Below are 27486 nucleotides of genomic sequence, written 5' to 3' on the forward strand. Positions count from 1 at the left end.
TTGGGTCACCCAATGTTGAAATTTCAACTTTAGTTGTAGTTGTAAGTAGAACCACACAACAAACTTTTTTAACTTTTTATTAAGTCATCAATTTGTCTATTATTGGCTTACGTTTGTGCACGTGCTTTTTTTGTTTTATCGATTATATTGTGAGAGATATTATTTTTTAAAATTTAGTGACTTGATACTTGAACCATTAAATTTGCCTTAATTTTTTTTTGTTTAGTGCATCCGATTAAGTTTATTTATGTTAACTTTTAACACGATTTTTAAAATTTTTATCTCTTATATTAAGCTAGTAATTAGATTTTGAGTGGCCGTCAAGTTTAAAAACCAAACATTTTTTTTTCACAATTTTTTAAATGCACACCTTTGAGTAATTTAATTACATGATTTTTGATGAAGTTTTTCTTGTTTTTCCATTTAAATTACGCGAAAAATTCGCATTTTCCATTTTCACTAAGTAACCCGTCAAAATGTCCCGAACAAAAACAACCGCATCCGTTTGGAACATCCAGTCAAAAGAGTCTCCTCAAAATAGCCAAAACGGTGTAAGGCTCACTAAATATGTCGGTTTAGAATAGACTACCTCAAAATTGACAATTTGATTCCACAAAAGTGTCAAATATACAAAATCATTCAACTTTCTTAACATTTATCTATTTATTTATGATTTTGAATGGATCAATGTCAGTTTCATAAGGAAAAATGCAGTAAATTATATAATTATACTACCTACTGTTTTTTTAAATGATCTGTAATAAAAATAAATACCGTTAAGTTATTAGAATACAATTAGGTATGCATACTTTTGAAAAATGCAATAGGTATGTTTTTATGCAACGATATTTTCTTCAAAAGATAATATTGGAATGACATTTATATTTTTTTATATAAAGGGGTTTACTTGCAGGCACTTAACTCTTCCTAATAATATTTGCATCTTCTTTATCTCTGTTTCTCCATTTGGTGCAACGTATGCTTGAAGTTCTGGAGGGCGATTCCCGACTGAAGCATTATGAAGCACAAGTGACCAGTTGCGCAAACATTTACACAACATACTTCAACTGTAGCATATAAAAAGTCTAGTCACTTGGCCAGGCTTTAGGTCCATTTACCTGGATCACCCAATGTTAAAACTCCAACTTTTTTTGGGTGCATTTGTTTGTGCATCGTTAGTGCACGTTTGTGCACGATTTTTTTTCGTTTGTGCACATATAATAACAGAAAAATTCAAATTTCAAATTGGGTGTTCCAGCTAAACGTTTGGTCTCTAGTGACTTGATACTTGAACCAATAAATTAGCCTTAAAATTTTTTTGTTAAATGCATCTGATTAGATATATTTATGTCAACTTTAAACACGATTTTTTTAATTTTTATCTCTTATATTAAGCTAGTAATTTAATTTTGAGCGGCCGTCAAGTTTTAAAACCAAACATTTTTTTTTCCACATTTTTTAATTACACACCTTTGAGTAATTTAATTACATGATTTTTATTGTTTTTTTCATTTAAATTACGCGAAAAATTCGCATTTTTCCATTTTCACTAAGTACCCCGTGAAAATATCCCGAAAAAAAAAGACCGCATCCGTTTGGAAAATCCAGTCAAAAGAGTCTATACAAAATAGCCAAAACGGTGTAAAGCTCACTAAATATGTCCGTTTATACTACCTAAAACTTAAAATTATTACCTTTAAATTGATATTTTGATTACACAAAAGTGTCAAAATTACAAAAACATTCAACATTCTTAACATTTATCTTTTTATTTATGATTTTGAATAGATCAATGTCAGTTGCATACGGGAAAAACAGTAATTAATAATTATTCTTAGGTACCTACTGTTTTTTAACAATATGATCCGTAATAAAAATAAATAAGTTATTAGAATACAATTAGGAATGCATATTTTTGAAAAATGCAATATATTTTATGCAACGATATTTTCTTCAAAAGATAATATTGGAATGACATTTATATTTATATTGTATATAGGAGTTACCTTGCAGGCACTTAACTCTTCCTAATAATATTTGCATAGGTATTATGATTTTTTTCTTTTTCTCTGTTTCTACAGATGGTGCAACGTATGCTTGTAGTTCTGGTAGGTATTATGTTAGGAGAGAAGTGTTAGACAAAAACTTCATATTATGCTCTTCAGAATCGATATCAAATGAAGTTTTGTAGGTACTTTAAAAAGTTATTGCCTCTGACGGCTTCGACAATTGTTTCACGCAAATGGTTTTCTTCAGAATGTGTGAGTTTATGACTTCTTAAACAACGTACCGACCTACATATCTGTTTACATTTATATTTAAATTCATCACGTTTATGAGTTTTTAAATGACATTTGTTTACATTTAAAATGAAATAGATCACACGCAAATGGTTTTTCTCCTGTTTCGTTTTATGAACTCTAAGATAATGTTGTGCCGTGGCTCCGTATAGGTAGTCAATTTATTTAAAAGGTTATTCACCATTAAGTATCTTTACATGTGTTTAAAGATTACTCCGTCGCGAGCATCCAAATGAACATACATTGCATTTATAAGATTTTTCACGAGTATGTTCTATAATATTCATTTCATGTGTTTTAAGACAACTAAGTCGCACGCATTTATATGAATATACATCGCATTTTAAAGGTTTTTCACCAGAATTGGTCATTTGTTTGTTTTTAAGATGACTAAGTTGCGAGCATCTATATGAACATTCATCGCATTTATAAGGTTTTTTTTATCAGTATTGCCATTCCATAATATTATGTTTTAAGCTTATTAGGTATTTTTAAATTACATATTTGATTATCTTGGAAATCACATTCATCACACGCAAATGGGTTTTCTTCTGAATGTGTAAGTTCATATTATGAACTTACACATTAGAACTTTAAGTTCTTTCATTGAATAAGTTTATGTAATTTGATAATGTTTCTGATATTTCTTCGATATACCTTCTGTTGAAAATAATGTAATTACATTATTCTAGATTAATACTGTAATCATCTCTACAGTCTTTTGATGTTGGGAAATTAAAAAACAAGAGTTACGTATTTTTATCAAGATAATGAATAGCTAAAAATACAATGTTCTAAAAATCGGATGACCTTGATTTTTTTTTCTAGCAAACGTATTTAAGTATAGACATCTTATCCGTGGTAAGCTCAAAATACCTAAACTATCGACTAACCAACTTTTGGCAGCAACGTATTGAATACGATGTTTAAGAACTCATAAACTTACACATTCAGGAGAAAAACCAGTTGCGTGTGATGATTGTGATTTGAAATGTAATCAAATATGTCATTTAAAAACACCTTGTAGTCTTAAAATATGTTGAATGACAATTAATACTGGTGCACACCCTCACAAATGCGATTTATGTTCATATAGATGCTCGCGAATTAATATTTTAAAAAGACACAATGACGCATTCTGAAGAAAATCTAATAAATGCAATGTATGTTCATATAGATTCTCGCGAATAATATGCATACTTGCCAGACCGAGGATTAGAACCTGAGACCCTCGACGCAATAGGCCAACTCTTAAGCTGCGCCGGCATTTTTGGTGACTGGTGAAAAACCTTATAAATGCAATGTATGCTCATATAGATGCTCGCAACTTAGTCATCTTAAAAACAAACAAATGACCAATTCTGGTGAAAAACCTTTAAAATGCGATGTATATTCATATAAATGCGTGCGACTTAGTTGTCTGTACAGTAGGTAAGTATAATTATATAATTTAATGCATTTTTCCTTATGAAACTGACATTGATCCATTCAAAATCATAAATAAATAGATAAATGTTAAGAAAGTTGAATGATTTTGTAATTTTGACACTTTTGTGTAATCAAATTGTCAATTTTGAAGTAGTCTATTATAAACCGACATATTTAGTGAACCTTACACCGTTTTGGCTATTTTGAGGAGACTCTTTTGACTGGATGTTCCAAACGGATTCGGTCGTTTTTGTTCAGGACATTTTGACGGGGTACTTAGTGAAAATGGAAAAATGCGAATTTTTTGCGTAATTTAAATGGAAAGACAATAAAAATTTCATAAAAAATCATGTAATTAAATTACTCAAAGGTGTGCATTTAAAAATGTGGAAAAAAAATGTTTGGATTTATAACTTGACGGCCACTCAAAATCTAATTACTAGTTTAATATAAGAGATAAATTTTTTTTAAATCGTGCGTAAAGTTTACATAAATTAACTTAATTGGATGCACTTAACAAAAAAATTTTAAGGCAATTTTAATGGTTCAAGTATCAAGTCACTAAATTTATAAAATAATATCTCTCACGATATAATCGATAAAACAAAAAAAGCACGTGCACAAACGTAAGCCAATAATAGACAAATTGATGACTTAATAAAAAGTAAAAAAAGTTTGTTGGGTGGTTCTACTTAACGTTAATTAAATATTTCATATAGAATAACTCACGCACTATATGAGAAAAAAAATAAAAAAGTATAAAGAATTGCGCACTAGCTATGCAACAAGAGATTTAACTACAAAATATTTTTTTTAACCCACCCAGTCAGATTTTGCATACAAACTTTAAAATTAAATAGCGCGCTGAATATAGGTGAAAAAGCAAAACAAAATCATGCACTAACGTACACTACCAACGCACAAGTGTTTACAATTTACATTTAAGGAAAAACACATGTTTAGTGACACAAGTATCCAGCATTTAGCTGGGTCACCCAAATTGAAATGCGAATAACCCCCTTAATGTGCGTGCACAAACGAAAAAAACGTGTGCACAAACGTGCACTAACGATGCACAAACGAATGCACTCGAAAAAAGTTGAAATTTCAACATTGGGTGACCCAACGTTTAGCTGGAACACCCAATTTGAAATTGGAATTTTTCGGTTATTATGGGTGCACAAACGAAAAAAAATCGTGCACAAACGTGCACTGACGATGCACAAACAAATGCACGCAAAAAAAGTTGGAGTTTTAACATTGGGTGTTCCAGGTAAATGGACCTTTATTTTCAACTGGTTTACCAATGTACCTACCATCATTAAATTTACATGGAAAATGTTTCATTTGTGCTTATATTTTGCCAATCTGTCTTAAAGCACAAAACTCTTGTTTACTGTAAATAAAAAAAAATCTTTGGCATTTTTGTAAAACGGGGTAGCTTTAAGCCAAACAATGTTAATTACATATTGTAAAATAAAGTCATAATTAGGTACCTAGTTTATTTATTATTGTATAGGTAATAAATAAGATATCCTGATATTATGTGCCATTTCTAGAATCTTGTTTGATATTAAACTTACCTACATAGAAATAATAAAATGCGTCACGAATACGAACGTTTCAATTTAAACGTACCTATCTATGAATGTCGTGTATTAATAATACATCCTGATGGCATAAAAAACGAGGGCCTTCGGAAGGACACCAGCAGCCTATTGCCCACACCTAGGTAGGTACCACCTTTAACACAGAACTCGCCGACATTTACCCCAAGCGCCAAGTTTAGTGGTATTAATAAGGCTCACAACTCCTCCTCACCATAAGATTTAAAAGATCACAAGGTAACATAAAAATATGATTAATAAACACTACCATTTATTTGAAAAAAAAAAAAATACATTATCAACCAGTATTCATTCATGTACATGGAATGTACTTTCCCTGATCACCTTTATTTGAAACATGTTGTTATAGGACAAAGATTTCGAAAATGTTTATACACAGTAAATCTCGTTAAGAAATTCTCTACAAGATGGTATTAACAGCTCATTTTATACAAAAAATGGACTTGGAGTAATATTTTCTTGTGTTTTTCATATAAGTATGACTGACAAAGTTTTGTGTGCACTATTTATGTCGAATCTTAACAGCCCATCTCCACCATTGGCCACTGGTGTTTTGTGATTATTTCGGTTTCATGTTCCTTCTATAATTTTATTTAGGAATAAAGTAATTTAATAAAAAAAAGTAATCTATGTCAAAGATCACACTTTTTCACAATGTCTGTTTAAAGTTTTTTCATGAAGTTTTTGTTAGAATACCATTGGTTCTCATATACCTACTTCTTGTTATGATACTTGATTAAAATTTAATCATACTTGAGATGTTTTTCTACAATATTCAAGGAAAATTTAAAAGTAAATGCACTTGTGATGTTTTATATATATTATGGTGCTGTTTACCTCTAAAATGTTTTACAAATTCAAATGACATGGTGCAGTATTCGAAGCAGAGAAGTGGCAACACGCACCTGATTTCTTTTATGACATTTATTAGGTTTTGACGTTCGAAAATTGGAATTTGCCAGTGGTAAAGTACACCAAGTCGTTTCGGTGTTGTTTCCCTCTAACCACCTATTACTTAGCATACGGGGATAATGAATACCATATCTTTTTGGTATCATAAATCCCTCGGAAATGAACTATAACATAGTGTAATATGCCTTTCATAATATTTGTTTCTAGTAGGATTATGACATTGTGGAGTATATCACTAGAAAGAGCATCGAGAGGTATACAACACTATGTCGATATCTCAATTTCGCTAAAAATCGACATAGTGTAGTTTACCTCCCATGGACAGTAATGTTAATTTTACGTTGTATCCAGTGGCGGCTTGTCCATATGCACTGCGGAACTGCAGCACACCCAAGTATATTGAGAAACTTTCAATATTATAATATACATACATAAATTTATGTAAGTATATTATTGAATAATAAACAATTATTATTGAAATACAGCATTATTTGACCAATGTGAACTTTTTACTTTACATAAGTACCTAATAAATAGATTTTTATGTCTACATCTAGACATGGTTGTTCATTATTTTTATCTGCAAATTGAAAAGTCTAGGATTTATAATAATAAAGTTACTCTGATCTGACAACAGCACATGGAATATTTTTTCCCTCAAAAAATGAATGAACAGAAAAATATATACTTAATATTATATTTTTAAGTGAATGGCCTATAATGCAATGTAATAACAAATTAAAATCATTTAAAAATTATAGTAAAAGATTAATTATTGTCACACTTATTCAGAGTTTGAAACTTAAAAAATCGATTGACTCAAAATGATACAGATAAAAATAAATATAATTTGCCGATGGTACCGATTAGTTTTTAATACTCAACTAAACCTGCCACCATAAGAGTGTAGATAGGTATGTTGTGGGCGATCTGACAAAAATAGTGCACACTTTTTCTGTCATACCTACTTATTTGTTTTCGTTGAATTGAGAATATACAATATAATGTGTTAGCCTTTTTTTAAACCCTGTTTTACCATACAACAATCTATAAAAATATTCCTATATCTTCAAAATATCTTAAATTGTGTATCTCTTATGGACACATATAGTAATAATAGATCTGTTAAGGCGAATTCTTCACTGAGCCTTTTTTAAAGAGGCACCTAGCGGAAAAATACGAAGCTTGCAATTTGAGACATTTTTTTGATAATTTACAATTTCAACTGTATTAATGAATAAATATGTATCTGAAAACATTAAAAATAAAAATATTTTTTATTTTAAGTCAAAGACAAACTTACAATTGTAAAAAATGTAATAAAATGTGAATTTGTTCTATCGGTCCGCACCCTATTATTACATATATTTTATGGTCATATTTATTATTAAAATTTAGTTTATTAAGTTTTCTAAGCATCACCTAAGCGATTTTTGACTAATTCATAGTTTTAATATTTTTTATATCTATTTTAAAAAACATCGATTTTTATAAAAAATATAAACGTGTATAACTTGAAATCCTTTTTATTTATATCAAATCAATTATTTTTATAAATATAAATAAAATATTTATATTAATATAAATAAAAAGGATTTCAAGTTATACACATTTATATTTTTTATAAAAATTGATGTTTTTTAAAATAGATATAAAAAATATTAAAACTATGAATTTGTCAAAAATCGCTTAGGTGATGCTTAGAAAACTTAATAAACTAAATTTTAATAATAAATATGACCATAAAATATATCTAATAATAGGGTGCGGACCGATAGAACAAATTCACATTTTATTACATTTTTTACAATTGTAAGTTTGTCTTTGACTTAAAATAAAAAATATTTTTATTTTTAATGTTTTCAGATACATATTTATTCATTAATACAGTTGAAATTGTAAATTATCAAAAAAATGTCTCAAATTGCAAGCTTCGTATTTTTCCGCTAGGTGCCTCTTTAAAAAAGGCTCAGTGAAGACTTCGCCTTAAGACACTCTTATTTTATTAAATTACTAAATTCCTAAATAAAGTTATGGAAGGAACATGTAACTGAAATAATAACAAAACACCAGTGGTCAAGGGTGGAGGTAAGCTGCTTAGTTTCGACATAAATAGTGCACTCAAAACTTTGTCAGTCATACTTATTAGTTTTTATTGAACTAATGATATAATCTGCAGATGGCACCGATTCTCAATTAAGCCTTGCAACCATAATAGTATAGTTATGTTGTGGGCGATCTACAAAAATAGTGCACAGTTTTTCAGTCATACTTATGTGTTTTCGTTGAATTAAGAATACATATTATAACATATTATTACAGTGTTAGTTAGGTTTTTTTAAATTTATTAAACCCTGCCTTAACAAACCATGATCGATTAAAATATTCATATAAGTATTGTTACCAACTAATGGTGGCCGACTTTCACTTTCGATACATACTACGCTGAAACCATTGCCTTAGGTGTTATTTTCAGCCGCCAAAAAAATTGTACCTCTTACCTACCTCACAAGATATTAACAGAAACGATAATTCTGTCCGCTGTACCTACCTCCGACAACCTTTTCTTCGCAGCCTCTAACGGACCCGGCCATTTCGCAGAAATGCGTATCGGTACACACCCAAGTGACCTAACATCGGTTACCCTCGACCGGCGGGGACTAGGAAGGACAACGAGTCGGTTAGCCGATAAACACCAAAGTCCGAGAGACCACCCTATCACTGGCATAGATCAACTTGGAGACATGATAAACCTTACAGCAAATGACTCCCGACTATTCTGAGGATACAAGAAGTTGCCCCGTGCAATGTTACGTAGGTACGGATCATCTCTGACAACGCAGTTCCAGCTAATGATATCACCACAAATTTCGTTACAAATCGCGGCACATTAAATCCAAGATACAGTGACTTCTAACTAAGATATCGGATATATATCTTCATATTTATATTCTTCAATGTAACCCGCTTCTGATGGATGTTATTTCCTTACTCGAAGACAAACGCAGCCATTCTTACAACAAAATACCTACTCGCGACGGTAGAAGCATTTTTTACCACTAGCAGCCGTTCACATTCCGCCATTTTCGCCAGAAACATAATATGGGCACAAACGATATCTTTATCTCTTGGCAAGAAATCAGCGCATTGAACAATAAAAGTCTCCATTCTATCTGGTGAAAACTCGCGATGTCAGGAGCGATGACATCATGGCGGAGGCGTGCAAAACCGCCGACCCCTATGTAACACATCTCCTAAAGGATGGAAGCCATCAGAAGACAGTAACGCCTTACACCATCGTGAAGCCAGGAGCTTGGGCTTCCAACAGAAGCTGCAAGGTATTACGTGCAAAGCAAGAAGACGTCGTGGGCCGCACCACGCACCTACCTACGTGTAGGAAATTTTAGGTACAGGTAACACATCGCGAATTAAAAATACCTACGCCGTAAAAACCTAGCAAAAGTTAATCGCCTCCAGCAAATGTTTTATCATAATTCGAACATTTTTAAATACTATAATCATGCCTTAAAGATATAACTTTTAAATCGATTTTTGTATATCAAATTATTGGTCAAATCAATTGAAAATCGTACAGCACCTACTTAACTTAATCTTTGACACTGTAAAATCAATTTTATAATATGAAAGTCATTTCGTTCATCCATAACTATTATTTTCTATTAGGAATCAAATTTAACCTTCTAAATTTTAATCCTTATGATTATAAAAATTACAGCAGATAGCCAGACATGTCGTCTATATAACGTTATATTTTGTCTGAATTCGAAAATTCGTTGAAAAAATTAATTAAATTACCGTTCCGCGTAGCATGTTCCATAGGAAGCTATACAAATACATACCTAAATACCGTGTCCGCGCATTGCAGAGATTACAAAATAATTAGTACCCGTTATTACCGCTCCAAAAACGCCATGCTCCAGCCGTGGGTATAAAAAATCGAGCTCAGCACTATGGAAATGCAGTCTACTCCATCCTACTCTAGACTGCAGTCAGTCTACTCCAGAGATCAGCCTACGCTAGTAGGTCACATCCAGCAGCCTTCTAGTCTTGTTATGGTTATCACCTTACGAAGGTTTCCGGATTAAGTAGCCCTCGCCTAGTAAGACTGGTCGACTCCCCTTGAGGGTAACCAGCGCAGCCAACCAGCCACCAATGCCGTCGACCATTTTTTTCTGCCAGTTAGAATCAGTGCATCTCTTTATAGCCCGGTCAGTTACCATTAATATAAATAACTTCAGTGTCAGGGAGAAGTATTTTCATAAAGTTGGTGGGGCTATCAATTTTTTTTTTATTGACTTTTTCGCCTTGACTATTTTCATGTTGTGCTTATTGACTTATACATAGTGATGATAATTCTCATGTTATGCCTGTGACTTATGTGTTTTATCTACTGTATTGCTGTCAAATAAATATTGTGCAACCCTGTTCGAGCGTATTTTCGTCCACCACCCACTCTCTTCCACTGTCAAATGTTAGTTGGCTAGCGATAATGAATATTGCGCAATATAGCCGGTATCAGTATCTATAAAATATCTAAAATTTTCTATGATTTAATCGCAAAATTGAATATTTTTTTTACTATTTACTATGTCTTGGATTAGGCAGAGATTAATTGGATTTAAAAACTAAAAAATACTATGAAGGTATCTACATTTTGTAGTCATGGTCATCGAATAAAATGAACATAAATATGTTTGACTTACAAAGTATAGTGTGCACAATTTATGTTGGATATTAAAAGTCCACCTCCACCCTTTGCCACTGCAAAACACGTACCTATATAAAATAGTTTAACCCTTTGGCTGATGTAACATAATAACCTTTAATATACAAAAATGGTAATGAAAGGTGTTTTACCTACCAATAAAACTCTTATTATTCATGTTGACTTTGAAGTCCTTGAGATAGGGTTTGCTCTTTCTTCTTCGCGTGAGGATATATTCTACTAATTTATTTTCCCTTTTCTTGTCGTTGGTCGTTCCTGATTTTATTTACTGGTCATACCCGCGCGTAAATTTTTTATGTATGTAATTTGGGATTCTTTTGTCTTCATTATGATATGACTCAAGGAACCAGGTAGAAGTTACCTGGACTTCAAAGTCAACATGAATAATAAGAGTTTTATTGGTAGGTAAAACTCCTTTCATTATTCGAATTTGACTTTGAAGTCCTTGAGATATCTGTTTGTTATCACCTGGTGTTGGGTATGCCAAATTCCTGTATGTGACAATGATTCATTGACGAGGTAAAAGACCATCGTGACTTTCCATGTATATGGTTGAATAGAGAAGTTAATGGGTTCTTTTCCCCTTCTGATGGTGGTGTATCCATCGTTCTCTGGTAGTTGTCGTGAAATGTTGACTCACTACGCCAGATACCTCTCTTTAAGATTATCATTGGGTATATGTACAGTTTAAGGAAGTCACCACTGAGCGGACACTGCCTGGTGGTTCTTGTACCCCTGCTTCCAACAGTACTGACCTTATCCAAGTCCCTATAACTGTCCTGGTGGCTGGTTTTGGTGATCCTCTTGAAGATATAAATAATTCCGAAATATCCCTACCTTCCCCTCTCCTAGGGTTTGACATGCAGACGAGTTTCCGTAACCAGAATAATACTGGGTCGATGTTTTGACACGTGGAAGCGCTTAGCTTCCATTCCGATTGACGATGCTTGGCGGTATTTGTATTTGCGCCAAACATTGGCCATACAATTATGTAGTCACGTTTTTCCACCAATCCATTGTCTACTATTAGTAGTGTGAGGCCATGAACCCTTCGTCCCGATGCGAGAAGCAGCCGAGTAGGTAGCTGTCCTGCGAGAGGTTTCGAATAGGTTGTACTCCACCGGTGTTGTTTTCCTAAGATGATCTACCACTCGTCCTGGATCCCAAACCGGTGGTTTGACGGGTTTCGTTTTATGTACCGAAATTGCCTGTAACATTGTGTTGTACTACCACGTTGATGCTGATATCTACAATGATAATCGGTTTGCAAAAAATGGTTATCGCTGACTATGCACCAGGATGGTGTTGTACGACAAACCCTCTTTGTTGTGCATGTTGCCTAGGTATCTGGCCAATTCCATTCGTTGAGGGCTATTATGATTCATTAGGTTCTTGTTACTCATGTCATTATCTTCCATTTGTTCCAAGCTGGTTTGTAAGTTTTTAGAGTCGAAGGCCGCCATCTGAAAGTAAGGAGTGCCCTTTCTTCCACCATTCAATTTGATGTTATTTCCACCCCACCCGAAATTAGCCATAGTTGAAGGAACAGATCCTGGGTCCTTGGAGGTGGACGGTTGGTCTACATACCTACTAGTATCGTATGTAGGTGCGGCATTGTATAAGGAGGTACTATCGCCCTTTTTCGTAAGTCCACTCCCCAAAAGCATTATTTCCAGCTCGGTGCCACTAGTAAGTACTTCCCTTTTTCTGAGTTCAGGTGCGCTAGGACTCGTGAAATTAAGTTTGGTGGGGGAAATATTCACGCCAATCTGAAGTCATACACTCGGCTGAAGGCGTCGTGAAACAGCGCGCCACTGTCTGTAACGTCTCGTGACACATACGTTGCAATGACATGTGCTGTTTCGCTTCCGAATAAATCCACCTCGGGAACAGAAACAGGGGGGTGGTTGCGGTGTTGATGAGGTGCCATTCGGGAATGAGTTGTCTGCGGGAGAGATGATCTGCCACGCAGTTGTGTATAATGTAGTAAACATGATGTTGGCTAGACTGGTAAATACTAGTGTCTGTCGGCATAGGTTTAGGAGGGTGACAGATTTTGTGCCGCCCTCGTTGTTGATGTATGGCACCACTGTTTTGTTGTCTGTCTGCAGAAGCAGATCTGATCCTATGATTGATTGTACCTGAGATTGAATTGCAAACATTTCCTTCCTGTTGGAATGCCATGCCATGGTAACTGGTCTTGTTCCCACGTACCTGATAGGTGGTGTTCATTCAGTTGGGCTCCCAAGCCTGTGTCAGCTGCGTCTGTCATCAGGAAGTGATTGATGTGTGTCAACTCTGAGGAGCCTATCACCTGGAGCCACCACATGATGTCCTGTTAGGCCTGTGGTGGGATTGTCGTCTATTGGCGAGAATGGGACCTCGACAATATTAATGACTGGAGCTTTGTAGCCGTCGGCAATGCAACCTTCCTCGTGGAGGTAGGATGCGAAGTTAAGTCGCCCCAGAAGGGATTGAACATGTGTCTGCCTGAGGGACCAACTGCCTTTTTGTACCCGCGTTGTGTCAAATCTGAGGATCCTTTCGCCTAGGGCCACCACATGATGTCCTGTTGGGCCTGTGGTGGGATTGTCATCAATTAGCGAGGATGGGACCTCGGCCATATTGATGACTGGAGCGTTGTAGCCGTCGGCAATACAACCTTCCTCGTGGAGGTAGGATGTGAAGTTGAGTCGCCCCAGAAGGGATTGGATATGTGCCTGTCTGAGGGACCAACTGCCTTTTTGTACCTGCGTTATGTCAACTCTGAGGATCCTATCGCCTAGAGCCACAACGTGATGTCCCGTTGGGCCTGTGGTGGGATTGTCATCAATTGGCGAGGATGGGACCTCGGCCATATTGATGACTGGAGCGTTGTAGCCGTCGGCAATGCAACCTTCCTCGTGGAGGTAGGATGTGAAGTTGAGTCGCCCCAGAAGGGATTGGATATGTGCCTGTCTGAGGGACCAACTGCCTTTTTGTACCTGCATTAGCAGATGGTGACGGAGTGCTACACAATTCTCCGGCGACAGGAACCTCCGCTTGGTGTGTGTGTCCTACGTGATGTCCAGGGACCCTCATTGTTGGCTTGGGTTCAGACAGGATCTTTTAATATTTTATTAACCACCCTAAAGACTGTAGGAAGGTTATCCTGTATTCCACCTGAACCGAGACTGTTTCTCGTATTGGTTGGCTACTAAGAAGTCGTCTAGGTTAGTGAATATTCTCAGCCATTCTTTCGTAGGCGTTCGGCGACCCAATTGCTCAGGGATGCCAACATAATCGGAGCGGTTGGCAGCACGAACGGGAGTAACGTGAATTGTAGGAGCTCCCCTTGATAGGCTAGTCGAACAAATCGACGATGTTGAGAAGCCATTGGTACCTGGAGGGACGCCTGGCTTAGATCTATTATTACTAGCCAGTCTTCTGTTTGTAAGACGGCTGCAACCTCGTAATGGTGAATTAGTTTGAATGGCTTTGGCTGTAGGAACGCATTCAAACGCTTTCGGTTGAAAACAGGGCATAGAGCCCCGTCTTTTTTCTTGATCAGAAACAGGGTTGAGAGAAAAACTGGGGGTTTGACCCGCTTCTTCTAGAACCCCTGAGTTCTTTAAGTCCTCGATCTCGAGAGTGACCTCTGCTGATTGTTGCGTTTTAAAATCTTTCCGTAAAAGTAAAGAAGGACTTACCAATAGTGGTATCCGCACAAAAGGTATGCGGGCTACGGCTATTATTTTTTACCAATGTTGGGGGGGGGGGTACACTACGCCATCCAGACTCCACAAAAGTCTCTTAGGCGGTCCCCAATGTTATTGGTCGTCCAGATGCGGTCACCTTCGCTTAGAGTACGGATCCCTGGTGGAGCCCGTCCCTCCGATGGAGAACTCCCTTCCCACAGGACGTCGCCCCTTGGGAGTACCCCGGCCATAATTTGAGTTCGAGGGCCTTCCGGGCTTTAAGCTCGGAGGAATCCTTGATAGTGCCTCCCGAGTGAAGGTATCCTTCCGGTAAGGATCTGAGTCATGTTCTCGCAAATTTTATTATGTGTTGTCCCCAAAACCCCCTTCGATTTTTTGGTACAGGCTCATCGCTGTTATGATTTTTTGAGGATTGGTTGCCCAATCCACTAACCCTTGCATACGCTTTCAGAAGCTGTCCCGATGGGAAAACATCGAGTTCTGGAGGGCCGCGATGGTCCTCTTCGTCAGATGGTTAGCTGATGACGAGTGGTCGCACCGACGCAACTTGTCATTTAGATCTAACTCTACGACCGTAGGGGCAAGAATTGTTTTTTGGGCGTTGTGGCACTCCTTGCTGGTCCCCCTGCTGAAATAAGGTACGTAACGAGGATACCTCAAACATTAGCATCTTAATCGACGCTCGTACCTACGTTGAACTTTTCCTCCTGTAGCAGTTCTGCTTCGCCGTCTGTTGTCCATTGCTTTTAGAATATCCTCCTCACGGTAATTCAGATGTTGCGCCATAATCACTGATCACTTAACGTTCACTTAACTATCACTTAACGTTCGTCCAAGATAATTTTTTTGATAATTAGAAACGTCAAATCATAGGCTACATCTGAAACTGTCAAAAGGCAAATCCATAATGAAGACAAAAGAATCCCAAATTACATACATAAAAAATTTACGCGCGGGTATGACCAGTAAATAAAAACAGGAACGACCAACGACAAGAAAAGGGAAAATAAATTAGTAGAATATATCCTCACGCGAAGAAGAAAGAGCAAACCCTATCTCAAGGACTTCAAAGTCAAATTCGAATAATAAGTATAATATGAAAGGGGCAGACTTGAGGATTAGTAAACAGCTTTGTGTTTTCAAATCCCTACAGGTTCAACCAGTGGTTGTTATACTGGTCATCTGTGGTCCAGTATCCCCAAACAAAGCCCTGTATTTGGCCATCATAAAGGATTAAATTACTATATAATCTTTATAATACTAAGAATTTCTTCTTTTAGTTACTATTCGACTTGTCACTATTCCAATGTAATTTATATTATACCTGTGTTATTAATTACCTTTTGTCTGTTGTCATGTTATTTACACATGACACACTTTATTCATATGGCAACAAAACGCAAAAGATCGATCCATTTCCGGCGCTAAAGACGCAAGGCGGCTTTTTAACATCAAGGGGAAGCAAAATTCGGTCTCACAGTTCCGATCGTTCGAGCAAAGAAGACCTTCTGAAGAGCATATTTGTTTTGTGGTATTTATTAATATTTTCATTACGTTACGGTCCACCGAACTAGCATTTGATTTGTATTCTAAATTGTCTGAATGTTATATTACGTTAGGCGCCCGTAATTGATTGGATTAATTTACACCTTTATACACTTTCGCCCGCTAGTAAATTTATTTATTAATTATACATCTGTTAAAGTTCTTTACACGCGTTTTATTTGAATTACCTTTTATCACTATGCATTTCATAGAGTGGCGCTCAAAACCGAGATATCTACCATTGCATTTCCATGTATTTTATATTATAGGAACATACACGAATGAGTGAAGTAGCCGGAAAGGTAACTAAGGTTTTAGAGGTATTGTCAAACCACCCACGATCCTGCATTTCCCCATGTCTCATAATCTGCCGCGTTCCTATCCCATCCGACTCCAATTCACTCCTCTTTTCCCTACGTTACAATCTGATAAATTGTCACAATTCCCACCATTCCTTCTCCTCAACCTCTTTCCTAACATGACACTGTATAATTCCATGATTAAATTTCTTTTGTTATTAATTATCTTTTTATGCCTGCATAATTCCAATTAAATTTGTTTTTGTTAATAAACAACATAACCCTATATTTCTATCGTTTATTGCAATAAACTTGTTCCTTTTGAAAAGACCGTGTGTTGCCAATCACTCATAGTTTTGAAAGTTGTCAGCTGGTGATTTTTAATGTATCTAAAACCGTGGACACGCAATATTGACCATTAAAGTAGAGATGGCATTTTAATTAGATTTATTAGTATACATTTTGTAAGTGAAGTATACAAGACCATTCTCAGATAGGTAGGTATTGAAGTTATGAAACGATGATAAAAAAATACTCTATAAAAATGGGGCGGTATTTTGTCAAGGAATGTCACTGAAATCGACACTTTTGTTGGAATCTGAACAATATTAACAACTGCTGTAACATGAGCACCGCGATGTCCGAGTGGTAATGTATCCGCTTGGTAAGTCGAGGGTCTCGGGTTCAAATCCAGGGTCTAGTAAAATTCACATGTATTTTTTCATGTCTGTTTAAATCCAGAGCATGGATCAAATAGGTAGAGCAAATGGTTAACATCCATTTCTCGTAAAAAATAATCGTGGGGCGGGCAGGATCCACAATGGATTGTGGAGCCAATTATAATTATAATATAATATTGAAACTATTTAATAATAAAGTGTTATATGATTATGTTTTTTACAGTGGATTATATTAAAGGAATAATATTATAAAGTAAAACCTATTTTATTAACTAAACCCCATAACATAACAGGGCTGCCAATTACAGTTTCAAAACAAAAATATAAAATATTTTTTTTTCAAAATTGAAGATTGGTACATAATTAAAGTAAAATTTAATTTATTTAATTAATTAATTTTACCAGCATCTATATGAGCAAACCTTGCATTTATGAGGTTTTACACCTGTGTGTCATTTCATGTTTTTGAAGGTCACTAAGTGTCGAGCATCTATAAGAGCATACCTTGCAATGCCTTGCACAAAACAAAAATATAAAATATTTTTTTTTCAAAATTGAAGATTGGTACATAATTAAAGTAAAATTTAATTTATTTAATTAATTAATTTTACCAGCATCTATATGAGCAAACCTTGCATTTATGAGGTTTTACACCTGTGTGTCATTTCATGTTTTTGAAGGTCACTAAGTGTCGAGCATCTATAAGAGCATACCTTGCAATGCCTTGCACTTATGAGGTCTTTCACCTGTACGTGTCATTTCATAGCTTTTAAAATTAATAAGCTGCGAGCATCGATATGTGCATACCTTGCATTTATGAGGTTTTTCACCTGTGTGTGTTATTTCATGGTTTTTGAGATTACGAAGTTTTGAGCATCTATAAGGGCATACCTTGCATTTATGAGGTTTTTCACCTGTGTGTGTCATTTTATGTCTTTAAAGATCACTCAGTTGCGAACATCTATATTAGCAAACATTGCCTTTATGAAGGTTTTCACCAGTGTGTCACTTCATGTCTTTTACAATAACTCAGTTGCGAGGATCTATATGTGCATTTATTTCATTTATGAAGTTTTTCACCTCTGTGATTAATTTTATGGTTTTTAAGATATCTCAGTTGCGAGCATCTTTATGTGCATACCTTGCATTTATGAGGTTTTTCACCAGTGTGTGTCATTACATGTTTTTTAAGATTAATTAGTTGCTGGAATCTATATGGGCATACCTTGCATTTATGAGGTTTATCACCTGTGTGTGTCATTTTATGTCTTTTAAGAACACTCAGTTGCGAGCATCTATATTTGCATTTATTGCATTAATGAGGTTTTTCACCTGTGTGTGTCATTTCATGGATTTTAAAATAACTCAGTTGCGAACATCTATATTAGCATACATTGCATTTATGAGGGTTTTCGCCTGTGGGTCACTTGCGAGCATCTATATGTGTATTTATTGCATTTAAGAAGTTTTTCACCTCTATGTTTCATTTCATGGTTTTTAAGATATCTCAGTAGCGAGCATCAATATGTGCATTTATAAGGTTTTTCACCAGTGTGTATCATTACATGTATATTTAGATTAATTAGTTGCGAGAATCTATATGGGCATTCCTTGCATTTATGAGGTTTATCACCTGTGTGTGTCATTTCATGTTTTTTAAGACTACCAAGTTCCGAGCATTTATATGTGCATACCTTGCATTTATGAGGTTTTTCACCCGTGTATGTCATTTCATGGGTTTTAAGGCTACGAAAATGCGTTTGCACCTGTGTGTGTCATTTCATGTCTTTTAAGATGACTATGTTGCGAGCATCTATATGTGCATACCTTGCATTTATGAGGTTTTTCACCTGTGTGTGTCATTTCGTGGTTTTTAAGATTACTAAGTTGCGAGCACCTATATTGGCAAACTTTGCATTTATATGGTTTTTCACCTGTGTGTGTCATTTTATGTTTTTTAAGACTACTTAGTAGCGAGCATCTATATGGGCATACATTGCATTTATGAGGTTTTTCACCTGTGTGTGTCATTTCATGCTGTTTAAGAGTACTAAGTTGCGAGCATCTATATGGGCATACCTTGCATTTATGAGGTTTTTCACCTGTGTGTGTCATTTCATGTTTTTTAAGACTACTTAAGTGCGAGCATCTATATGTGCATACCTTGCATTTATGAGGTTTATCACCTGTGTGTGTCATTTCATGGAGTTTAAGATAACTAAGTCGCGAGCATCTATATGGGCATACCTTGCATTCATGAGGTTTTTCAGCTCTGTGTTTCATTTCATGGTTTTTAAGATATCTCAGTTGCGAGCATCTATATGTGCATACCTTGCATTTATAAGGTTTTTCACCAGTGTGTGTCGTTACATGTTTTTTTAGATTAATTAGTTGCGAGAATCTATATGGGCATACCTTGCATTTATGAGGTTTATCACCTGTGTGTGTCATTACATGTTTTTTAAGACTAATTAGTTGCGAGCATCGATATGTACATACCTTGCATTTATGAGGTTTTTCACCTGTGTGTGTCGTTGCATGGTTTTTAAGGCTACTTAAATGCGAGCATCTATATGGGCATACCTTGCATTTATGAGGTTTTTTACCTGTGTGTGTCATTTCATGGTTTAGAAGACTACCAAGTGTCGAGCATTTATAAGGACATACCTTGCATTTATGAGGTTTTTCACTTGTATGTGTCATTTCATGGCTTTTAAGATTAATAAGCTGCGAGCATCGATATGTGCATACCTTGCATTTATGAGGTTTTTCACCTGTGTGTCATTTCATGGTTTTTAAGATTACGAAGTTGTGAGCATCTATATGAGCATACCTTGCATTTATGAGGTTTTTCACCTGTGTGTGTCATTTCATGTCTTTTAAGATCACTCAGTTGCGAGCATCTATATTTGCATTTATTGCATTTATGAGGTTTTTCACCTGTGTGTGTCATTTCATGTTTTTTAAGATTACTTAGTCGCGAGCATCTATATGGACATACCTTGCATTTATGAGGTTTTTCACCTGTGTGTGTCATTTCATGGTTTTTAAGACGACAAATTTGCAAACATCTATATGAGCATACTTTGCATTTATGAGGTTTATCACCAGGATGTGTCATTTTATGTGCTTTAAGATGATGAGGTTGCGCGAATATATTTTCTTGATATTGATCAGCATTCACGTTCGTGTGAATTATTTTGTGACTTTTTAGAGCACTTCCGCATCCAAAAACTGCGTTACAAAAGATGCAAATAAAATTACGTGAGAAATGTACTACTTTTCTCAGAATAAGTCGAAGTTCCTTCGGAGTCGATCGTTCTGAGATTTCTCTTTTAATATTTTGTTCATCTATCGTCACTTCTGAATACTGTATCATTCTATCTTTGATTCCATCAGGCGAGGATTGTTGACACCTGTCTATATCGTGATCCTTTGTGAAAAAGCCTTTAGTAGAAAACTAGAAAAAAAACTATCAGTCAATTTTATTCTAAATTAGATTTTAAACTGTTATTTTTTTGAAAGCTTATGCCTGTCAGCATCTTCAGATATTAAAGTGTGTTGAGAATGAATATGAGGATAAGAAATGGTAATAGTACCAACATAGATATTAAATACAAACAATGTTACGGAATGATTCGTAAATAGTTTTTTAAAAATGCATCTACTAGTAACATCAAACACTATGACACAATTGTGGTACTACTCTTGGTAATATGCATGAATCTATTAGAGTTTTGAATGCCAAATCTTAGATTGATGTGAATAAGATAGTTTCAACGGCGGACGTGCTCAGCGTGGTTAAAAATGGAGCTTTTTTCTATTTTCAAAGCATGATCCTGGGTATACCTTAAACGTTGTAGATAATCTATTTATATAATTTTGAAGCCTTTTCCTTTATAATCATTTTAAGCATTTGATGACTGCATAAAGTATTTTTATTAGATAAAATAGTATTCTTTTAAACCTCTCGCTCTAATGTTTTAGAATAAAATAGTCATATTTCAGTACATAAATGTGCAGCGGTGTCATAAACGCATTAATAAAACCATCTTATCGGTACCTAACCGATTTTTATTTCAAAACATTGCAAGGCATTCACAGCACTAGAAGCCTCTGCCAAAAGAATGGGTTTACAAATAAACGAGGCAAAAACTAAATACATGCCTGTCTATGTCACACCACGAGAAGTTGCACCAAAGTTAGATATTGGTGCATACAAGTTTGATACGGTCGACAGTTTCATATTCCTTGGATCTTTTGTAACTCGACATAATGATATTACAGAAGAAATCAACAAGAGAATCATGTCTGCGAATAAATGCTACTTTGGTCTGTTAAAATATTTTAAGTCCCGCTTACTATCTCGTCGAACTAAAAGCACTTTTTACAAGACACTTGAAAAGCCAGTGCTCACCTACGCATCGGAAACCTGGATATTAACTCTGCGAAATGAACGAGTCCCGAACATCTTTGAAAGAAAAATTCTCCGCCGTATATATGGACCGATCAGCGATGGCACCAATTGGAGGAGAAGATATAATGCTGAGCTCTACGGGCTGTACGAAGATTGCAGCGCAGTGCAATCAATTCAGATTGGGAGACTGCGATGGCTAGGTCATGTGCACCGTATGAATGACAATGAACCGGCAAAGATAGTGATGTCCAGCAATCCAATAGGACGTAGAAGAAGAGGGAGGCCAAAGATTCGCTGGTTAGATGGAGCTGCCAGTGACTGCCGTATTCTGGGGGTACCAAATTGGAAAGCGGCCACACTGGATAGGGACAGGTGGAGGGAGCTGTTGGAGGAGGCCAGGACCCAAACCGGGTTGTCGCGCTCCTGATAATGATGATGACATGTTCAAACACACGCGTTAACATCATTTTACTTCCTACTTCAATTATAGTTTGTCAATTTATGGCTACGGCCGTATGTTGTAGCTTAACCACTGGGGAATGCCAAAAGAAATGGCGTATTTCAAAACAACACTACCTTATTCTTAGGTCAATAATTATTATAAAGCAATCATTATTCGTAAGATGTTTATCACACTTGAATGGTCAAAGACATACGAGGGTGGGTCAATAAGTCCTTAGAAAAGCCGACAGGTGGCGCGACTAGTACTGTAAGCGGTTTGTTTTCATGCAGCGGCACTACCGATTCAGCATGCTGCGAAGTTTCAATCAGATTGGTCGGGTTGTTGTGTGTTTCTCGTACATTTAAAAAAAAAATTGCTTGTTTACAAAAAATGGAGAAAATTGAGTTTAGAGCTGTTATTAAGCATTTTAATATAAAAGGGTTAACAGCAAAGGAAATAAAAAATGAGTTGGATTTAGTTCACGGCACATCTGCTCCTTCACTTGCAACTATTTATAACTGCTTAAATGAATTTAAACGTGGTCGTACATCAACAAAGGATGAACCACGCTCAGGACGTCCTGTAGAGGTGACTACACCAGAAATGATCAATAAAATCCACGATATGGTGTTAAGTGACCGAAGATTAAAGTTGAGTGAGATAATTGAGGTTACAGGGATCTCAAAAGGTAGCGTCATTTCTATTTTACATGACAAATTGGGCATGAAAAAAATTTCTGCAAGATGGGTGCCGCGTTTGCTCACAGTCGACAATAAACGCAATAGGGTGGTGGCCTCTAAAGCCCTGTTGTCGCTCATGCAACGCAATCCGGATGAATTTTTTCGTCGCTTTGTGACTGTAGATGAAACATGGATACACCACTATACTCCCGAGACGAAAGAACAGTCAAAGCAGTGGATTGCGAAAGGCGAACCATGTCCAAAGAAGGCGAAAACCGTAAAATCAGCTGGTAAGGTTATGGCTACTGTAATTTGGGATGCACGTGGAATTATTTTCGTTGACTATTTGGAAAAAGGAAAAACAATAACAGGGGATTATTATGCATCTTTATTGGACCAGCTAAAAAACAAAATTGAAGAAAAACGGCCTCATTTAAACAGGAAAAAAATCTTCTTTCATCAGGACAATGCCCGTGTTCACACATGTTTACGATCAATGGCTAAAATTGAAGAATTGAAGTTCTAATTGGTCGACCACCCACCGTATTCGCCAGATTTAGCCCCCAGTGACTTTTTCCTTTTCCCAAACTTAAAAAAATGGCTAAGTGGACAACGTTTTTTTTCAAATGAAGAAGTCATCGATCGGACAAATGCTTATTTTGAGGACCTTCCGAAAACTTATTTTTCTGACGGTTTAAAAAAAATTGAGAAACGTCTAACCAAGTGTATTGAGCTCCAAGGAGATTATGTTGAGAGAAAAAAAAAAACTGTTTTAATGCTTTTTTCTAAGGAATTATTGACCCACCCTCGTAGCTTATAGTGAGTATCTTTAGAATTATCTTCAAATGTGTTAATCTTGCCCTAATAATCTTGAATAATAAAATGCCCGATTCTTGTCAAATTTGGGATCACAGAGATTATCAATATAATTTTTTATCGTAAATATTTCACTATAATAATGTTAAAGTGAATGTTATGTTAGTGATGTTAACGCGCGTGTTTGAACATGTACCGTTTAAATAAATAAAACTTTAAAAAATCGGTTAGGTATCGATAAGATGGTTTTATAAATGCGTTTGAAAATTATTAAATGTGAAAAATGTTAACACCACTGCACATTTATGTACTGAAATATGACTATATTCTAAAACATTAGAGCGAGAGGTTTAAAAGAATACTATTTAATGTAATAAAAATACTTTATGCAGTCATCAAATGTTTAAAATAAATATAAAGGATAATAAGGCTTCAAAATTATATAAATAGATTATCTACAACGTTTAAGGTATGTCCAGGATCATGCTTTGAAAATAGAACAAAAGCTCCATTTTGACCTACGCTGAGCATGTATGTACCCCCTTAAACGCTGTGTCCTTGTGTGAAAAGTCTGTTTCACACGATACAATAGTAGGCATATTTACAGTTTACAATGAAAACCTCATCTCTATCGGTTTATGACAAAAATCATTTACAAAAACAAGCAAGAGAAATTATTGTTTTTAATTTGACCGATTATTTAAAAGTGATGAAAAGCAGTACAATTTTATAAGTGGATATATATTTATATAGAAAATGATTTTCACAGTCTGCGTTTTATAACAACTTTACTAAAATACCAATAAAGCCATTATTTGAAAATTATAACAAAATGTGTTTGGGTCATCGATATTATATTTAATATATATACTGATCACTTCTACTAATTCAGTCATAAGTTGTGTTCTCCTAATTATATTATTTAATGAATACATACCTGCAGCTATACAATCAGTTAATAGACAATCGGCATTTTTTTGTATTTTAAATCAAAGTAGGTAGGTACCTATTGATTACTTCAATTACTTTTTTCAATACGACTGGCTAGGAATAGTACGGAGATTTATTGAAGTTTTAATCGTCAACCTTCGATAAAAATCGGCGAATAGAGAAGCAAATGTTACAATATATAAAATTGGATGTACCCCATGTCCTGGTGTGTAATCTGAATGCGAACATCCGGGTTGAGGATCTCTATCAGAAAATGGTGGCATTTTATCTTCAGTGAATTCGCGCTTTATATCAGTCTCAGCTTTGATACCTGTGACACCCGTCGCAGCGAACTGAAATAAACAACGTTTCATATAACATGTTGTCAATATTTACATATAACAAATTAAAGTTTTATTATCTAGGTGGAAGTAGGCTGTTGAAATCCGACATAAATAGTGCACAATAAACATTATCAGGCATACTTATTTGTTTTCATTAAATCGACTTTTATGAAAATTGGACATGATCCATAATTATTGTGAACACCCATATATATAATTAATAACTGTGTCCGATCCTAATAGAGTCATATGGACCTCCACAGAGTGGAGGTTTATATTAACAGATTGTGTTTGTACGTGAAATGGGTTTCAGCCACTTGCTCAACCTGTTAGGTCCATAATCTGACTAATACACAAATTGAAAATATGTGTACCTACATGCCAGACCCAGGATTCTACGCTATAGGACGATGTGACACCAGTGGCGCACCCAGGGGGAGGGGGCAAGGGGCCCTGGCACCCCCCAAAAATGAAAATTATCAGAATGATTTTAAACATTGAAATTGAAAGCTAATAAACTATACCCTTATTACAAATAAAAACACGGCAAAAAAATGATTTGTAATAATTCTCCAGCACCCTTTTTAGAAAAATTTCTTAGATTTTAATTTCTAACACAAAAATTTCGAAATGCTAATGTCAGGTTTTTTTACAAACACAATCCCTAATGGAACCAATGACATTAATGTGGACGAAGCATCTAGAAAATAAAATGACACTCACTTTGTGTCTGTCTTTGTGTCACTTTGGGTCTGTCGGATGGCGAAATTCATATTTTAATATCGGTATCCTACGCTCAAATGAACATTCTGCTTGCAAGCGGTCTGGCGACACCGCTGGGTCTGCCCATACAAAATTTCTGACTGTCAGGTTTCTACTCCACCGTTATTATTGTGTTACAAAATGCCAATGTGCCTAGTTAAAAATTGTAAAAAAAATCTACTAAACACTCCAAGAAAGATGGGATATGAAAATGCCATTTTAAGATATTGATGAATGTTTATTCAATGCAATTGAATGACAGAAACTATTGGACAGTCGCCTGTGATGCGCTGGGCTCACTTGCGTCTAATCTCCGAGAAGTCGTAAGTAACCGAGAATCTGTTTCTGACGCAATGAGTCATGACACTAATACGCCATTACAATAAAGGTTCTAGTACTATAAATTCTCAAAGCTTGTATCGCATAATGGAAACGGATACGTCATATGGTCACGTGACATCTACCTATACATCTGTGAATGACTTTCATACACAATTTTTCGTGCGCGCCGGGTATGAAGTGAGTTGTCCATTTAATATGTCATTGAATGGAACTGTCAAAAAATTCTCGGTGTCCACCCGAATTCCGGAGTCGTGTAGGTCATGGCTGGGAAGGGCTGACAGAGCTCTAGCCTAGGGGCCAGGGCTGTGGGGGGCCCGGCGTGTTGGGTTGACCAAGTAAGTGAGATAAACACACATCATAAATAGCTTTAATAGTAAAAAAAGTCGCCAGCGGCGCTATTGTGCTTCATGACCATGAATATTTTCAATTATTTATATAATTGTGCAATATATTTTTTGATTATTATGTGTCGATACTCGACAGCTCCATTATTAAAATAGATGTATTAAAATCGCCAATAATTCACTGTGTAAGTACCCTTAATTTGAACTGAAACACAATTTGAAGAACGTTATGTAGTGTTTCACACTGCCTTTAATCTTAGCGGTAGGTGGGGGGGCTGCTAAATATCCTGGCCTGAGGGCCCGTTGCAGGATGTGGAGACCATCGTGTAGGTACACCGAGTGTAATCGACAAAAGACCGATAAATTGAGAAATTAAGCTGTGTAGAAGAAAAAGATCCTATGGGACTAATTTACATTCTCCTCCCTGCCCCCCCCCCCCCAATAATAAATCCTGGGTGCGCCACTGTGTGACACTGTTAACATAAGTACTTAGTACGTATTGTTGCAGAACCGATTTTGTTAATTCGAAGAAAAGACCACTGTAGGTATAAACCTTTTTTGTTCCTTCCGATTTAAAAATAATATTGTCCAGCAAGAGAAGACTAGATGGCCTAATGTTAATACCCCGTAAGTGACTTTTTACAAATGGTGCAGGAAGCTAAAAACAATGAATATTGAATATTGAAATTAAAAAAATTAATAACCCGTAACCCAGTTACCTATGGGAATTTCACATTCGATGAACAGTATTTTTGTTGTTTGTAGTACTTACATCAAAAAGACATTTTCGACATATATGTCGGATACGGGTTATTGACACTAGAACATACGATATTGTTAATTTTTTGCTTAATTCCATTTAGATTTTATGAATATGAATTATGAATACCTTTGCTTAAACAAATACAATATCTACTTACCTCTTTTAAGGGTAAATTGCTGTCGTCCTCGATATTTTCCTGTTTGACTGACACGTCAAATCGACCCTTGCCCTTGAAGTGATTGACGTCTATCCGTTGGTATGCACGGTCGCCGATTACCTCCGCTGTTTTGTCAGGCAATAATTCGTCGTTTGTTTCAGTTTTTACTTCCATTTTATGCGGTATTTGATATCAGAATCTGTCAATAGCTTCACGACCACGTGCGTCGCGTTTTAATAGATAATATATATG

The 27486-nt window shown here is 35.6% G+C and overlaps 1 protein-coding gene across 1 annotated transcript; it reads right to left on the reverse strand.

Annotated features, from left to right (window-relative positions):
* Positions 1-948: 948 nt before the first annotated feature.
* LOC147077169 (uncharacterized) lies at positions 949-27449 on the reverse strand. Its single transcript, XM_085941018.1, has 3 exons — positions 27235-27449; positions 24738-24875; positions 949-1008 (listed from the first exon to the last, which is right to left on the reverse strand). Exons 1-3 carry the CDS (start codon positions 27406-27408, stop codon positions 949-951), a joined length of 372 nt encoding a protein of 123 aa, XP_085797144.1. The 5' UTR covers positions 27409-27449.
* Positions 27450-27486: the final 37 nt, after the last annotated feature.

The sequence above is a fragment of the Rhyacophila brunnea genome, unplaced genomic scaffold, assembly GCF_057557595.1.
Source record: "Rhyacophila brunnea isolate RB1 unplaced genomic scaffold, BYU_Rbru_1.0 scaffold_13, whole genome shotgun sequence".
In the NCBI taxonomy this organism is placed as follows: Eukaryota; Metazoa; Arthropoda; class Insecta; order Trichoptera; family Rhyacophilidae; genus Rhyacophila; species Rhyacophila brunnea.